The sequence below is a fragment of the Neolamprologus multifasciatus genome, chromosome 17 (assembly GCF_963576455.1).
Source record: "Neolamprologus multifasciatus chromosome 17, fNeoMul1.2, whole genome shotgun sequence".
In the NCBI taxonomy this organism is placed as follows: Eukaryota; Metazoa; Chordata; class Actinopteri; order Cichliformes; family Cichlidae; genus Neolamprologus; species Neolamprologus multifasciatus.
This window is the reverse complement of record NC_140455.1, coordinates 26,335,701-26,353,959: the sequence shown is the minus strand read 5'-3', so window position 1 is coordinate 26,353,959 and position 18,259 is coordinate 26,335,701. Positions and strand designations below refer to the sequence as shown.

General features: G+C 40.7%; 1 protein-coding gene across 1 annotated transcript in view; it reads left to right on the top strand.

The window, feature by feature from the left end:
* The window catches only part of snd1 (staphylococcal nuclease and tudor domain containing 1), a 177,884-nt gene that overhangs the window by 15,256 nt on the left and 144,369 nt on the right, over nucleotides 1–18,259 (top strand). Inside the window, exons 10-11 of the mRNA XM_085137231.1 lie at nucleotides 2,881–2,985; nucleotides 13,736–13,837. Of these exons, the coding sequence (XP_084993357.1) occupies nucleotides 2,881–2,985; nucleotides 13,736–13,837 (207 nt within the window). The remainder of the gene's footprint in view (nucleotides 1–2,880; nucleotides 2,986–13,735; nucleotides 13,838–18,259) is intronic.

Below are 18,259 nucleotides of genomic sequence, written 5' to 3'. Positions count from 1 at the left end.
AAGATTTTCTGATCAGTGTTGGGAGTAAAAAGGCTTATGGGTGTGCTGTTAAATGTAATGAGGCATAGGTGCAAAATACAATTAGTAAGTATGGCTTAATACTGTGTGTAAGACAGAAAGGTAACATGTGCACTGCCTTTAAACCAAGTTAGACAAACTGGGCTTAATGTCTGAAAGCTTCTTAAAATAACAAAACAAACTGACACATTTGGAGAGAAAGGCTTGCAGGTTAAACTCTAAAGTTGAGCAGCGGTAAAGTAAAAAAAACCCAAAAAGTTTTAAAGTTATTCAGGCTTGAGTCCCTATAAAGCAGGGGTTGGGAACTTCAGGCCTCGAGAGCCAGTGTCCTGCAGGTTTTAGATCTCACCCTGGGTCAACACACCTGAATCAAATGATTAGTTCATTACCGGGCCTCTGGAGAACTTCAAGACATGTTGAGGAGGTCATTTAGCCACTTAAATCAGCTGTTTTGGATGAAGAACACATCCAAGGACACCAGCACTCGAGGCCTGGAGTTCCCTACCCCTGCTGTTTAGTGTTTTTGTTTAACAGCATTGTGCAAATTAAGTGCTTGTCATACCCATGTGATATGCTTGTTATCCCTATATGCAGCTTTGATGGCATTTAAATCTGTATGTTAAACCATGGCATTCGGATCACATCAAATCCACTGGTGTCCACATGGAACACAATGCATTGGTGTTGCTTTTGCGGAAGGTGAAGTCCTGGCCAAGCCCACATGTGGCCATGTGGTTAAAACCAACTGAATAAATGTGAGAGTCAACCAGCACTTTCCCCGATAGTAGCCAAGATTCTCCTTGCACTATGACTGATCTTGACCACTGCAGATGTCATGTCATTACTAGGCAGAGGGTGGCAGTAGATCCCCACCGTTCGAGTAGCAGAATAGACCAGTGAGTCATGCTGCCAGCCTGTTTGTCTCTTCTGCCTGCTCGCTCAACCCTCGTGGCAGCTAACTTTCCAAAGAGTTTTTGCTCTATTTTTCGATCTATTCTCCATCTTTTCCTCTGTCTCTGTTCCTGTGATATTTGCTGTGAGATTACACTCTATCTCCCTGGCTCGCTCCAGCTTTCTGTTCATCTATCTTGGTGTGTGTTGATCTGTCCTCCTTCGCCTCGCTCCTCTCGCCTCCTCCAGCTGATAATTAGCCAGTAAATGCTGAGCCATTTTTATTCTGCTCCCGCCACGTTCTCTCTCTTGCACTTTATTTACTTGGGCAGGCCACAAAATGACCTTGTTACAGTGTGAATGCATGTAGGCTGGTATGTGTGCGCGCGTCTATGTGTGTGCGCGCGTCTATGTGCATGCACGCGTCCCCTCGCTCTTACTCATTACACCTCTCCCCTTCTCCGTCTCTCTCCCTCCTGCTCCCTAAGTCTCTGTATCTCTCCCACTCAGCTCAGTGATTAGTGTATGATGTATTTTGGCTGCTTTTGCAGGCAGCCTATTTAGCATGTGGGCTGGTCTAATTTCTGTTCTCTGGTGGCAAAATGCAACGGCAGTCTGATTTGTTTTCATGGAATAATGAATCTCCCAATGAGCCTAATATACCTGGATTTGCGTCTGCAGTATTGACATAAAGTTTCAACGTTTTCTCAATTTTTGGTTGGTTTGTTTTTCTACCACAGCTGCAGCCACACAAACACCCACGCAGTCCAAATTGTGGTTGATACATAGCTCAGACCTGCATCTCTCATTTTGAGGACTTTTGTGCCCGGCCTACATATGAACTCCACTTTGAGTGATGATGAGGCCATTTAATGCATGTGTGGGTGGCTACATGTGTAGGGCGATTGATTTCTCAGTCTGTTGCAAGTGGCCTACTTAAAGGCTCCGAGTTTGGATGCCTTCTCCGTCTAAATCACATTATACCCTCAATCTGTCTTCCAAGTAAAGTGAGCACATTGGACGGCACATATATAGACTGTGCTGTGTTAGAAATATTTGCTTCACCCTTCATTTTTAATGACTTGACACGAGTACACATTTCTCTGAGATTCATAATTTATCATCTATGTCAGTAGATTTCAGATTTCCCTCTGAAGTTCTGAGTGCTTTTGTGATGTTCTGTCATTGGGAAGAAATGCTTTAGTTCTAAGCTATCACTTTTGAACATCCACACATACTTCTGAACTGTACTTCCCTAAACTCCCATTGGAACAGAGAGAAATAACATTTAAATGCCAGACATAAATTAGTCTGTGTATTTAGTTACACTTCTAAAGGTCTCCAGAACAAAATGCTGCCAGCAAGTAGTTGAGTAGACAACTGTGTAATGCTCTGCCAGTCTATCTTAAACACGATGTTTGTGTTTTAGAGCTTTTTTTCCCTCACACACTCTTGTCTCCCTCCTCTACCCTCCCTCCTTGCCTGCTGTCAATCCCCCAGATTGCAGAACGTCCTCGCCCTGTCCTCCAAACCTAGCTGGCCTACTGGGATGCCGTAGCTTGCTAACTTACTCATTCACTCAAGGATCGCTCTTTCTTACCTCACTCTTGTTGCCTCCTGCTCATGACAGCACACAGTGTGCTCTGTCACTCTCTTTCTGCCTTTGAACAGATCTCTTCCTCTCCATTTATCCTTTACCTGCTCCTTCACTTCCCATCTTTCTGTCAGTCTATCTGCTTACTCACCATTGCCATTCTTTTTCTTACTCCAGCACCCCCACTGCCCTGCACGTGGGTTTGTAATTACCCCAAGGTTTTAAGTTTTTGGACCCTTAAATTGATTTCTAATTGAGTTTCATGTTCTTGTTTTTGTGCTGTATGCTCACCTAATCACATTCCCGAAGTTTATTTTTTTTGGGGGGCTGTTTTTATTTTAACCGTTCCCGCTCCTCTGTTCTTCTATTCCTTGTAGGTGATGCAGGTGGTCAACGCTGACGCCATGGTGGTCAAGCTCAACTCTGGTGAATACAAGACCATCCACCTGTCCAGCATTCGGCCCCCAAGGAATGAGGGAGAGGTACAAAAAAACTCTATCTGCTTTTAAATGTTTTCACAGCTTTGCTTGCAATGAGGAGCTACTTGAAATTGAAGGAGTGAGTGAATGTAGTTGGATGAGTGAGAGCTTTGTGGTCAGCCAGCATCTGGTGTCAAGGTATTTTCCACCTAGGCTTAGTTACTTAAACAAAAGCTGCACAACTATAAATATCTGTCCGCCTCTTTGTGTTCTCGTGGCCTCTCTTCTTTCCTTGCACGTCAGTCTAAATTCTTTCCAAAAGACTGTGGATTTAAGTCTGACCACTTGGTGGCGCCCCTGCAGTTGGGGCATAAGCAGATACAGTGAAACAGTAGTACACACCCAGTGGTTGCAGCACTGCAGAGAGTGAGGCAGATCGATTTTTTTTTTCTTTTTCCCCTTCCACACTTGCTTTCCTCAGAATCACTTCAAGATTGAAAACACACAAGTACATGCTAACACACGTATACTTGGCGACACCTGGGAAAAATACTAATTGATACAATATATGGTGTCCTTAAAAGACGAAACAAAACAAAGACTGCAGTGACCCGGAGTCTGTTGTGCTCGATGTCTCTCATTCCTTACCTCCTGAGCACTCATCAGGGAAATTAGTGTTGGAGATGAAATCTTTTGCATTACTGTGCAACAAAAACATGCATTGCTTATATTTCCAGGTGACTGACGTGCATTTATTTTTGAGAAGGAACCAATCAAAGCATTTTTTGACTGCACTTATCACAGGTTTGTTGGGTCCTTGAATTATTTTCATTTTCTAAATATAGAGATACCTTAAACTATCCCTTCCGTTTATAAGATTTTAGTGTCGTGGCAGAGTGCATATTTGAAATAAAAACCCCTTTTCCACACTCAAGGATGTTTGACCATCGTGCTTTCAGTCAGCACACCGTTTCATGTCATATCCTTTTATATAAGCTTGTATTACATTTTCCTCCTCTAAAGGTACGAGGCAAAGGGGGTGTGTCGCTTTTGTCTAGGCAGCGGTTGTAAAAGTCAGCTTACAGACTATCTGCAATAACCCTTCTTTCATTTTTCTTCTGTTTTGGTTGTTTTGGTTTTTATTGACTCCCTCTTTGTGCATTCTGTCTTTTTTATGGTGTGCGCTTTCCTGTCTTTTCCCTTTTTATTGTCTTCTAAGTTTGGTTTTTATTCTCTGTCCTCGTCCTATTCTCGCGTCTCTCTCTCCCCCCACCCCACCCCTGGCATTGTTGGTGCCTCCCATCATTAAGACACTAGTACTTTGTGTCTTCCCTCCCTCCGGTCTTCCTTCTGCTCTCTTCTCCCTCTTCTCCACAGTCACTTTCTGCTGTCCTTTCCCTCCGGGTGTGCTCAGTGTGGTCAGATTGTTGACCTGTGCCGTTGCCCTTCGTGTGTATTTATTCTCCTTAGTTATCTGTGGTTGTAACAAGCTTGTGGGCAAAAGCATCTCCATTTTGTCTCTCTCCTCTTCTCTCGTTTCCTGCATTACACAGCATTTGCTCCTAACTTTTCTCAGTGTCTCTCTTTACTCTTGTCTGTCTCTCTTTTTTTCCTCTCTTTTTTTTGCCTGCACCAGATGCTTCAACAGTATGTGTTTTGTGCTTCATTACACTGTCGTATGTTACAGGGAGCCTGGGAGAGCGAGCCCAGATGTGAATGTTTGTGTGCATTGTATTGGTGTTACATCGGCACAGTGCTGTATTGCTTTTATCGCACTTCATGCATGTTTAATTGTGTGGTCGTGTGTCAGATTATTGTGCAAATACCCATATTCATCAAAATTTGTTTGGTTTGGGTCTTGCCTCACTGAGCTGCTAGACTGAAATTTGTAGCAGGCTGGATAAAATTTGACTGAGTATAATGTACTAGCTCAGAGTACTTGTTATTACCCATTAGATCCTTGACTCATGTTGTTTATTGAAGTATTATATAATAACACAATAATTACACTTAAACTTAGTCTTCCTAATCTAAACAATAAAGTAAGAACTACCTAAAAATTCCCTTCCATGTTAAAAACATGGAGATTTCTTTATTGAATTGTATATGTCAGAGTTGTTTTGTCACACACGAAGCCCTCTATGTGGAAAAGTCGGACCATATTCTCAGTTTTGATGTTGTTGCATGTAAACTGCTGCTATGTTTTAGTTTTAAATGAGGGTAGTTGGCGGTGCTGCTGCTGGTGTCATTTGTTAGGTTGTTATTTCTGTCTGTGAGCTAAAGAGCTGCCTGCATGTCTCTAATGCTGTGGACTTAGCTTTGAATGTTGTCGCTATGGCAGCAATACAGAGTTTTGATAGGTTTGCTGAGACTTTGATGAGCCCTTTGACTTTAAGGTAGACTATAGCGAGTAAGGAAAAAATGACTGTGCATGCAATAGGGAATTTTATGTCCTGTCTCATTTGCAAACTGGCCCCTGTGTCTGACCACTAAATTAGGCAAGTAAGCTGTTATCTTAAGTGAGCAGGAGAACTTAATTTCATGCCCTGTCCACACACCTTTACAGACGCAGATGTAGCAGTTCCCCTTCAGTTATTAGAAGCCATTCTGGACATTGTAATTTTACATTCATTACTGTTGGTTGAATGATTTAGAAAGCCCCAAAAATATTGTTTGACACCTCAGAATACCAGTGCTCATCTGTATTCATGTTGTAAAGAAGCTCATAGCTAAAAGTTGCCAGGAGGATGGATCCACACTGAAAAAGCCTAATTTTGTCAAACTCTTATCTGTGGAGGTGATTCTTTGCTTTAGATTTGTAGAGGGAGACGTCAGGGCAGGTATGCCTCAATCAGGTCCACACACACTGACATCATGTTGGCTAACATCACCAGTGAACTGTCTTCTTGCTTACAGTGCAGCAGGCAGTCATAAAGACATTGCCACAGTTTGAGGTGCAGCTTCAAAACACACACACAAACAGACATGCTTGGTTAAGCTGCATTAGCCTATGTCAGGAAACATCTTGGAAATTGGCGTCAGAGTGTCTGCAAACTGATTATAATAAGAAGTGATATATATGGCTGTGTTAGCACTGCAGTCGGCAAGCTTCAAGGAAACAAACTCAGCAGTTACACCCATACATTGTAACTTAAATGTCACATTATTCATTATTATATAATGTTGACATGATATTGTATCTAAACCGACGAGTAGGATATTTGCTTATAGGTTCTTTAGATTTATTATAGTCGTTCTCAAATCGTGACCATGACCTATATTTACCTGGCAGAACAATTCATTGTGAGTTAACATGCTTTAAATTTAGCTTGCTTTTCATTACTTTGATGTTGTTTTTCTTCTTAAGTACTTACCATGTCATCCCATATTACCAAACTAAATTTTTTTGAAGAGATTTACTATTAGATTCAAGTCACGCAGTGTGCTTGGCCCACCCCGAGTTTTCACATTTTTCTTCCTTAGGAACTCTTGTGTGATTTTGGCAGTGTGCTTTGGATCGTTATTATGCTGGAATATTTCTCTTCAGCCAAGCTTCTGGAGACCGAGAGACATCTCATCACCCAGTTTTTCACTATATCCACAGGCATTCATCCTACCATTTCTAAATGTAATTTCCCTAGCACCTTTTGCACTTCTGCAGCCTCTTGTCATCACGATCCCATCTCCATGCTCTCCATGTTCAGACCAGACTATGATAAAAGTCATGCTACCAATTGTTATCGGCTTATTTTCATGTTCTTTAGTAAGATCTTATTTTACTGTTGATGTCATCCAAAGAGATTTGCACCTTTGAGTGCAAAGGATCTTTTGGAGCTAGATTGCGCAGGCATTTTTCTGCTGGTCATTTTAGACCAGCTCTCTATTTAGAGGTACTCACTCTTTTCCCACTGGTTGATAAGTGAGACTATTCAAAGGTTAGTATATAACCATGTCTATGCAGATGGCATGATGGGAAATTGTGTTTAAATGATCAGTTTTCTTCTTTTTTTTTCAGTGCTTACAGATACACTTTAGTTGCATCCACTTACTACTTTGCGACCTGTATTTTCACTGTAGTCATTCTGAAATGTTTGTTTGTGATTTCTCATAACAGGAAATCTGCAACAACTTAGAAATAATACAGTTATTAAGAGATTATACGGTTTGAATCATTTGGCATTTAAGTGATATTGCACAGGGCTGTACTTGTTTTTGTCGTTCATACACTGTATGAGTGTTGTGTTCTGTAGAGGTCTGTCGGGATTGTGTCGTGCCAGTTGTCATTATTATCTTTGTCTGTCTGGATGTGTATGTGCCCTGTTGAACTTGGTATTCTGCAACAATGCCATTTATGTTTGTGTGTCAGGTTGTGTGTACTTTATTGGAGTATGGAGACCAGATGCGATGTACCAGTGCACTGATGAACTGTGACAGTTCCTGCCAAGTCCCTCTCCTCCTCCCATCTTCTGTGGTTCGCTTTAGTGTCCTAGTGCCACATCTCCCCCTGTCCTCTCTGATGACTATGCTAATTGTGCTCAGACTGACAGATTAGTTGACCTATGGCATCTGTTTGCAGAAAAAAATAGGATACAGAGTTCCTCACTTGTTTTTTTTTTTTTTTCTTTCTTTGTTAGATTTTGGTTCCTTTCCTCCCCGTTGTGTTATTTTGAGCTTGGGAGTTGGAGTCAGCTTTTTCTTCTCTCTATTTTCCTCTCTCCTCTCTCTTTCCTTTTTTTTTTTTTTTTTGTTTCTTTCTCCATTTCCTTTCATGTGCAGTAGGACAAACCCAGTGTAAACACGAGTGGGGAGATACGTCTATACCACAGAGTGACTCACTGTTACGCCCACTCACTCACACTCATTGTGTTTGGATGTGTTGGTGTGTTTCTGCTTTGATGATACGTGCATCAAGTCCCAAATGTTTGAGTATGCGTGTCTCTTTGTTCATTTTAATGTATCTGTGTGCTTATGCAGTTTAAGTAGGGTTAAGGACGGTGTTGATGGAGCACAGAGAGCAGTTAACTCACTGTTCTTGTACTGTATACAGCAGCATGATGAATATGGCTCTTACATACAGCTCTCCCTACTTGTCCAACCTCTCCGCAGTTCACCTCAGCCAGATTGTTCAAACCTGTGGTGAAACCGCCATATTTACCAAAGTGCTAATCACTGTGGCTTGTTTCTCTAAAAATTCAGTACATGCAAAACATGTGGGCAGAATATGACCTTTGAAGTACTTGGAAGTCACAGTTATAGTCAGAGTTATTTGACGTACTATATTTGAACAATACTTAGACGGCAGAGTGGTTTACCGCTGATTGACATGACAATGACAGTCAGAATGTCGAGGTCTTTAAAAAAAATGTTACAGTTGTTAAACTAATTACCAATTGTAGCATAATGATTGTTCAATAAAAAAGACACAATTTCAAAGGAAGCTTTAGAATTCAATTAATTATTCAACGTGTATGTGGAGATGAGGCCTATATGGGAATGTTTGTGTTGATTTTCATTGGTTTTCCAGAACCGCACTGGGGTATATATTCAGTATTCTGTATAATGGAACATAATTTTTGAAAATTAGATGCAGATTCTTTAAAAAAAGTCATGCTCGTACAGATTTTGTAAAGAATTACAGAGATACAGCTGTATAATTACCAAATCTTTCAGCAGAAAGGCTCATTTGCTGTCGGCTGTGTTTTTGTGTTCGACACTTTATCTTCTCCCACTAGGCTCATTGTTTCGGTTTCCTCCCTCTCTCCCTCCTCCTGACTTCTGTCCTCATCCTCAAAATCTTGTGTCAAGCAGTGTGCGCGCTCGGAGCGTGCCTAAAAGCCTAGCAAGAAATGCTTTGACCTCAAGATTGGTAGCATGATGACAAGGGAGGAGGGTCACCCCACCCGTGATTCACTTATGCGCCACTGGCTGGGTGAGGCACACCGGGAACTGCTAGTACCCCCTCCTCTCTTTTATTATTTATTTGATTATTTATTTATTTTGCTTTTCCTACTTTTTAGATGTCTGTACTTTAAAAGTTGAGGCTTAGCTTCCTTTTGTTTCTGTGTGAGCACAAGAGGGGGCGATATTTAAAAAGCTGCATTAGAAGATTATCTGAAAGATGTAGGTTACAGTACTGATTTGCACCTTTTGAACAGGATTTGTTTAGATAAGAGTCATTTAAAAGCTTTGTGGGGCTTTCTCTTTGAGATAGGTGCAGTGTTATCTGGCGCTGAACTTTTAGAAGTTGAATGACTTTGGCTTTAATGGCTTAAAAAAAAAGGAAAAAAGACATGGAGAGCTCCAGCTACTCAGTCTGTCCATCACTCTATCCGTCTGCAGGGCAAGTTCGACCGTCTGCTTCAGAAGCTTTTTTTTCTTTTAAACAAAAGCACATTGAGTTGCAGTGTAGCTCTCTTATTCAGGCAGCAAGTGTGATGATCTAAGTTGCAGTTGGTGTTTGACATTCTTATTAATAGCAGAACAATCTGAACATGGGCTGAAACCTGTCCCAGCTGTCCCAGTATATTTACCCGTGTGGTAGCAGCTAATCATGAGTTGAGAGGCTGTTTGTTTTGGTGGCGCTGCGGGTAATTTCACTGTGAAATACAGGTTTGTTTGTTGTGTCTGTTGTGGAATCAATTCAAGTCGGTTTAGCAATGACTTATTCATATCCTGCATGAATTTTGGATTGTACGCTATAACGAGCAATAATTTTTCTTTCTCTCTCTCTCTTTTTTTTTTTTTGTAGTGCTATCTCTCCAGCCCAGCCTACCTCAGCAATTTATTGTTTATGCATGCATATTTTAGTAATGTTAATGGGCATACAATATTAAATGCTGACTGTTTGTCTAAGCCTCCCTGTGCAGTGCTTAATAAAAAAAAAAACAGTGCACATCTTGTCTGGGACACACATGCAAACCCCAAAAAACTAAGCCCCAGAGATCATGTACAAAAGATTTTTAAAACGGCGATCTCAAAACAAACTAAATAATCCCTCCCACATAAGAGAACCCGTAAACAAAATTGAAGTGCTGTCAAGAGCCTGCCAAACCAACAGGCGGCGATATAATCTAAACCCTAAAGCCATGTTGGCCAATCAGAAGCCTGTCAACATGTCAACGCTGCAGAGTTTCTGATTATCTTAACCCCGGAAGGAGTTATCCAAAAGGTCTGTTTTCAGTGACCTAAAATTGTTTTGGCGTGTGGAAGAAAGGCCAAAATGCATAGGAGGGGAAAAAGAGAAACAATAGTGTTATAAAAACACACAAAAAACCCAGAAAAAACAAGTGTTCATGAAGAAAGGGCCCCAAGCCTAATACTGTACACTTCCCCCAACACCAAAGCCAAGCATCACAAAGTGTGACATGCTCCTGAGTCATGATTTTACCCCAGAAGCTGCAGATGCTCCCAGCACGAGCATCCACACATCTGCAGTACTCTGCAGCCCTGTGACACTGTACAAGTCAGCCAGAGCCATGCCTCTGCAATCGTCAGACACGATTCCTGAGCTGTAGCGGGTAATTTAGAATGAAGGGAATTTACCCCAAATAGAACAAAACTCCCCCGAGGACACTGAGAGCAAACTGTTCTTAGTGGGTTATGGCTGAGACAAAGCAGTGACACTCTCCTCTCTCTGCAACCTTCCTGCAGCTGCATAATAGCGGTTTATGGCAGAGTCTGACCAGTAGTGGACTTTTGAGGCCAATACAGTATTTATGGGGAATAAAAACAGTACTGTGTAGATGCCACCACTGTCTACATATTGCACTTTCAATATATGGGATATTGGAAATACATTTTGTGAACTTTTATTAGAGCAACTTTACCCACTAAGGCAGTGCTTCATTCCACACCACTTTATTTTCAGTTGACAGCTGAATGTTCTGTGGGCAGTACTGAGAATGTTATAAACATTGGTGTAGTAGCTGCTCGATTGGAAAATCTATGAGATCGCGCATTTTCCAAATTAATCTGGGAATGACAGCTGGGATGGGCTCCGGCCCAGTTGGATAAATGGGAGAAAGATGGATGGATATACTTTTTTTTTTTTTTAATAATTAAGCATCGTCTTCTGTAAATAACTGCTTAAATGATTAAATAAATGTTTCTGTATTTGAGTTGTATTTATGAAGACACCTGTATCTCTGTAGCCTGCTATTGTTATAATTTGAATATCAAATGATAATATTAGATTGTTTGGGTGTGGGTGATGTCGGTTTCTCCACTCCAAAGTTGAAGACTTGGACTCATCAAGGCAAATAGCTTTATGTTATGCTTGTTTGGCAGGGAGAGACATTTATTTTGAAAATCTATGAATTGCGCTAAAATTGTCCACAAATTCGTTAGGCCTGGTTGTGCAGCATAGCACAAGTTAGACTGTAGTAACGTTGGACCGCACTGAGAATACTGGGCAGTTGTTGCAGTCATTAGGCATTAGCGCTTCCTTGTCTCACTAAAGCGCTGGCTGTTTTTGTTTAAGACATAGCTTTTCCCTTCAGTTTCTCGCTTAGCATGGTGGTGACAAGAATACTATCAGCCAAGGTGAGTTTTAAGACAAGGCTAAAGTTGTCCAGTGAATAATGCCGGACATGGGCATTGGTTTGGAGAATGATTGCCTGTGTGTTCTTCACTACTGCCTGTGTGTGTTTTTTTTTTTTTTTTAAAGTTGTAACATTTCCTCTGATTGTCTCATCTTCTTGTTTTCCGACTCTTTCACCTTTCCACATTCCACTCAGTCTAGCTCTGTTCCCCGTAGACGTTCTAAAAGATGCAGGAGAAGTACCTTTTGTCCTCTTGGTCTACTTCTTCAGTCCTTGTGCCTAATTGGCATAGAGTGCTGACATTTACACTCTTGGCCCTCAGTGACATGGCTACCTTTACACCGTGAAACAGCTTATTAGTTAGAAATGAGTCTTCCTCCTTTCTCACTCTTCTCAAGCCCATTCTTTGCTTTTCTCCATTGAAGTTATCTTGTTGTTTTGTATCTGTCTCTATCAGAATCCCAGTGTAAACACCAGAGTCCATTATCTTGGAACTGTCTTAATGTTGAGTTAATGTGGCGTGATATGACATTAAGGAAAATATGCTCCAAATGATTTATTTCACCCCAGCAACGTCAGTCATTCTCATCCCCAGAAGTTGGATGGCTGTGTCTGCAGCTCAGGCACTAAATGCAGGAAGCTTGGCTGGCAATGGTCCTAAGAGGCCCCATTATCCCAGTGCAACTGACTTGGTAGGGATGAAATTCCCAGGCGATTTGCCCCGACTGACACAAAATTAAAGACGTTGGCTCCTGTCTGAGTGGTAAAGGGATTTCCACTTGGAATACTTGAGATTAGCCCTGAAGTTTGATCCTGCACAGACTCCACTAGTGAAAGTAGAAGGGAAGGAAGCAACAAATATTGAAATTCCATTATGGTTAAAGAAAGGCTATTTGAAGGTAGATTAGGTTATTCCCATTCTTGTTCCAGGGCAGTTGAGTGTATTTCTTTTGAGGGCGTTTTGATTTTCTTGCCCCACCCTCTAACAAGACTAGTTTTAAACACCGTAATGCCTTAGTGCCATAGGCACGCACGCTCATACATCCTTTGCTCCCCATGTGTCTCATTCCACATCCATCTGCCCAGCTGTGTGCCACACCTGGCAGCTCGGAACAACTGGAGAGTCATTAAAAATGAATGAACCCCATTGAAGACAGACGGAAATGAGGAATTAATCCAAGCCTGTGTGCTCATTTGAAGGAGACTCAGTTCTGTTTGTATGACAGATAATGATGGCGCTCATAGAAGAGCGTGGGAGGGGCAGGGGTGGCGAGCATACTGGTATTGTCATTCATAGCCTCCTTTCTCCTGTTAGTGTCTGTCGTACGTTCCCACTGCATCATTGTCATTTTGTGCATTCAGTTTTTTCCCCTCTTCTTTTTCTCATACCCTCGCAAAAACTACACCTGTCACTCTGCGTTTGTGCGTCCGTTTCTATTACACATGTGCATTTATTCACTCTGGGAGCAACACAAAACCTCAGCCTCCTTTGAAAATGCAAATGGGGTCTATTTGTGGCCGGCTGCTGTCACAGAGTGGGCGATCGTGTTGAGGGAAGTTTTTGTCTGCAGCTGTGTGTGTAAGTGTGTTTGCAAGAATTGGGCTCCCTTGGTCAAAATATCTTTGTGTGAATGCGCAAATGATTAAAGGACCACCTTATTAGAATACTTTTTTATCTGAGTAAAAAGCTTGTGGTCATTGTTTTGATAGGTTTTGAAGAATCAGTATGTCTAAAGTGTAATAAACAAAAAACAAACATTCTGAATGTTCATTTACCTTTAAAAAGGTGCGAATAATGTTTTACTTCTAACAGGTAACAGGTGTTTTCACCTGTGGTGCCCAAACTTTTGCAAGTTCGTGTAAATGAAAATGTTCCAGCTCACCTCACCATGTTTCTCTTTGCCTTGGCCCTTTCGTGTCTTTTTACTTTGATAAGGCTACATTTGATTATTTCTTTGTGTAATGTGTCAGCACTGAAAGTAGCACATGCTTTTGTCAAGAGGAAGATGTGCAACACTCTTAATTTTTCCGTTAGTTTCGGGGACTGTAATGGAAAGTGGGAAAAGGGAAAAATAAGTTGACCTTGTGGAAAAAATGTTTTCTTCCTGTCTGTATGCTTGAGATCAGAGTTGGTGCATGTTCTTTTATGAGAGGTTGTAGAAAGTGCAATATGAATAACTTTCTCCTTCCCCATCCTTCTTTGTATTTTCATTTTCTCCTGTCCTCCCCGCATCCTGATCCTGACCTCCTTCATCACTTATCAATCTCTTCAGGAGAAGAACAAGGACAAAGACAAACGCTTCCGTCCCCTCTATGACATCCCCTACATGTTTGAGGCCCGGGAGTTCCTGAGGAAGAAGCTCATTGGTAAAAAGGTAAGAACCACTGAGAGTCACTCAAACGCACCTGCATTCACCAGTTTTACCCTGTCTGTGTGTGTGTGTGAATCAAAATGAATACCTCTTATCAGCTTTAAGAAATTAAACAATAGTTGTAATGTAGCTGCTCCAACACCCTTTCCCTCCCAGTGGTATCCAAATACATTTCAAGTTAGATAGCTATTTCTCTCCATCTCTTAGTGTGAATACCAAATACTCCTGGTAGATGCCCTAGGGCTTGGTGCTGCTCCATTTAAACAAGCAATGTTGATTTCCCCCTCTTGTGTCTATTGATCCACCGGGTCTGTACACCCTGGGGGAGGGAGCTGGGGCTGCTATGATTTACACACATCTGACCCAGCAGAAACCAGCAGTGAACTGAAGAGCACTCCAGAGAACGCACCATAGCTTGAGCATTTTATCTAGTTTATTAAAGTGAAATTGAGCTGATAAATGAAAGTTGGTTTTGTGAATCTTACCAAAACGACATTTTTATCCGTCTCATACGCACAGGTTAGTTTTTGGAGAAGGGTCCCCTAAGTAAAACCGTGTAATTAGATCTATGAAGCGTAATATACCTGCTCAAGACTCCACGCAACACCCAAAACCTTCCAGTGAACGAAGAGGTTTATTCAAAGTACCTATCAAGAAAGAAAGAACGCGTATTAAATGGAGATATTGCCAGCCTCAGAACTGACAAACAAATGAACGCTTGAGGTTCAAATAGCACACGGGCGCTTTTAATAATGATGAAAGGGAAGATGTTGGATTTAATTATCAGTCTATCGATAAATAGCGACTGAGCAGGGAGCTAATAAACGTCTGTAAGACTTAATTAATTCTAACCGGGACACATTCAGACTAATTCACAGCAATTCAGAGTACCAGCGACATCAACTGCGATCCTAAGGCATCTGATTTTTCATTTTTTTTTGTCGGCTCGTCTCAGTTAGAGTCAACACGGCTCTGCTGCGCCACAAGCTGCTATTTTGGGGTGTTACCCTACTTTTCAGGTGATCTGCCAGCAGCGTCGAAGCACGTTCAGACGGGTAGAGTCAGGCGATATTAGTGATGCAGAAATGCAGTTAGAGGTCATCAAGAAAAAAAGACTTTTATTGTTCCCTGGGCAGCTTTAAATGATGTTGATTAAAGTCATTAACTTAATATGGCTTAAGAATCTGTGTAGCGCATCTTTTAACTTTTTCAAAATAAAGAACTAATTCATCTGCCCTTTTTTTTCACTCTGTCACATTTAATTTTCATAAACTTAATGAAAAGCAAGCATTTGTGAACATGTACAGGGCTTGCCGGGACATCCTCTTAGGTGTGGTTAAGGACTTTTGTGCTGGTCTCCTCTCAACTTCTTTGTATAAAGCTTATACTTTACTCTTTTAGACACACAAGTCCATCTCAATTAATGAATTAAACACCACAAAGATGGCAGTTATTGTCTTGGACACTCTCAGGAACCAGATTATGACTTTTTTTTAAACGCAAATAATTAAATGACATATTATTCATACATCAAATTCCACAAACAATTGCATTGAACTTATCAATTTTGGAAGCTTGAGCATATTTCTGAATGTGCTTTACTACAGCTGCGCCTCAGAGGACTTGTATAAAGAGGTGTATAGTAGACTCCAAGCGGAGCTGTATTTACATCAACTTTACACGTGAAGATTGCATGCCAGCAATTTGCTTGTGGAACTCTAACCTTCTTCTCTGGCGATGATTAGTTTTTTTTTTTTTTGTTTTTTTTTTATTGGACGCATGAGCAACATTCTTCATTTTCACCATGATGAAATGCAAATAAAATGATTCCAAGAATAGCACAAAAAAGTTCTTATGTGTAGACAGAGAAGATTGAAATTGTGTTGCAACATAAATAACATTTCAGAGATTTTCAGTGCTTCAGTCTGTTTGACCATTGTAACATAATGGCTACCATATCAGGAGATGGACTAGTGATTTGATTATTAAACTCAAGAAGCAAAGACCAAACAGGTGAGGGATTAGATAAAGCGTGGAAACAAGGATGACCAAAGAATCATTCATCTTCCTAATTGCCGATTTCTTTAGACATTAATGTCACTAACAAATGCAATTCTTTTCAGGACTTGCATTTTACATTTAACCAAAAATCTGTGACCTGGATGTCCTTCACAGTCCATCCTAATTACTTCATGATTCAGATTCACAGCCTGCTCGCATCTGCCTTTTTTTACTTATGTAATTAAAACACTAGGTTAGTTTTATGTCTTTATGCTAAATGATTGGTCTGTAAGATGGAATTGTTCTCCATTTTTACCTTTTAGTGTATAACTCTGCATCTTTCATATGTACGCTACACCTACATTGTTTTCATTGCGCTACAGTGGCAATTTTCCCACCTCCAGTGGCAGTAATGCATGGAGAGAAGGCAGCAGACCCAGAGCTTTTGTCCATTGCCTGAGCCAAATAATGGTTTATGTTTTCCCATAAAGATAAGTTTAAAACTTGTCAGATGCACAGGGGCCATATAATAATAGGGCCATGTTGGAAAAGATTGCAGAAATTTACATGGAAATGCAGTTGCGAGCACAGATTGATGGAAACTGTCATTATGCGCAATCACCCTGACAAAATGATTTCCCCAGATAGAAGTTAACTCATAAATTCAATACTGTTTTGCAATTGACTTCTAAAATTTTGGAGCTTAGACCTCAACAAATCCATCCTTTGTGTGCTTTGTGAAGTCTCAGCAAGTATTTCCAGTGGTACGAGAATGTACCAAACAATTGTAGCGATTTAATGGGGCCAAACTACAACAGCCTTACAATAAATGGAGCCAACATGTCACCCACACCTTCATAACTGTTCAACTGAGTTTAAAAAAAAAAAAAAGGCAGTGCAGGCTGATAAACACAAAAACATGCACCCACTCAAAGCCAAAAGCCAATAGAGTTACTTTTGGCATTCCGTGTGAGACTCATATTTCTGTCCCAGCCTCTCATCAGTCATTTTAATCATACTCATTAATGTTTTTTTAATGACAGAAAATTCAGCCGTAAGCCGGCTTCTGCGACTGAAGTGCGAATAATGATCGCGCTGTTTATTTGTGGTGTTTGTGTTTGGAAAGATGAGCGTGCGGGTAGTGGGAATAGAAACCTATAGCCTTGTTAAGGTATAAAAAGATGTGACAGTGTTGTGATAAATATGCATGTGTCAGCCTAATGTCATGTTGACTATAAAGGCTTGTGTGCAGGGCTTGTCTACCAAACAGTGGCTCATGTGTTTATGGTGCATGGACTTGCATATAGATGATGTCACAATACATATGCACTTAATTTAGAGCTTGAGACGTATATGTAAACATCTATCAGAACCCTCACTCGTGCGCTGTAGCCATTAACTGTTTAGTCATGCAAGTACAAATGGCATGCGACTCAGAACATGTGACATTACTCATATCAGTCTGCACTGTCTTTATACTAAGTTTGATTTCACGGTGTTTCTTGCTTAGACCCACGGGTGTTTAGTCAACTCAGCTAAAGCCTTACTGTTTCTCTCTAAGCCTCTGGCAAATTGCTGTTTTGTAGCATTTATCGCAGAGGAAAGTACGCATGATTGTGTGTGCGTCAAAAGGAGTTAGTGTCTTAAGTGTGTTGACTATGCATGTTTTCACAGGATTGAATCACTGGCTCTGTTTGCCCAGTGTATTCAAATGAATCCTGGCTGATCCAATCACATGTAGACAGCTCTAAATGCAGGTGGAAGCACCGCTTCATGACACGTTGAAAGATTTGATCACTCAAGGTATAGCTGGAAGTGGTGGCCATTAAGGATCTGTTTGTCTGCATGCAAAATCAACCTTGAACACTTAATCAGTGCTATAATATGTGCAGGGTGCAAAGAACTCCCACAGAACATTTAATACCCGAGGCAAATTACCATCTCTCTTGCTACAGTATCATCTGATAGCTTTCTCTACATGGCATTTCTCTTAAGATCTGCCCTCGTGCTTCCCTTCTCTGTTATTAAGTTAAGTTAAGTTATTAACTTCATAGAAAGTGCAGTTAAGTGACATATTTGCTGTCAAAACAGTTTGACTCAAACTGTCTTTTTTTTTTCTTTTTTAAAAGAACTTTGTACAGTTCTGCTGCTTTAGGCTATGGTTCATTTAATCAAAGACTGACTCCAGAGTGGTGGCTTAATTAGTTAAAATTTAAACAAGAGAACAAAAATTATGACTATTTGACTAGCTTAAAACTGAGAAACACTATAAATTAAGCATAATCTAAGTGATGGGAGTAAACGCTATCCATATAAATATTGCATGTCTCTTTAAAAGCTACTTGTAATTGTTAACAATCTTCTTCAACACTTAAAATGTACATTTTGCTTGAAATCTGTGGCAGTTTGCAAACGTATAGTGCC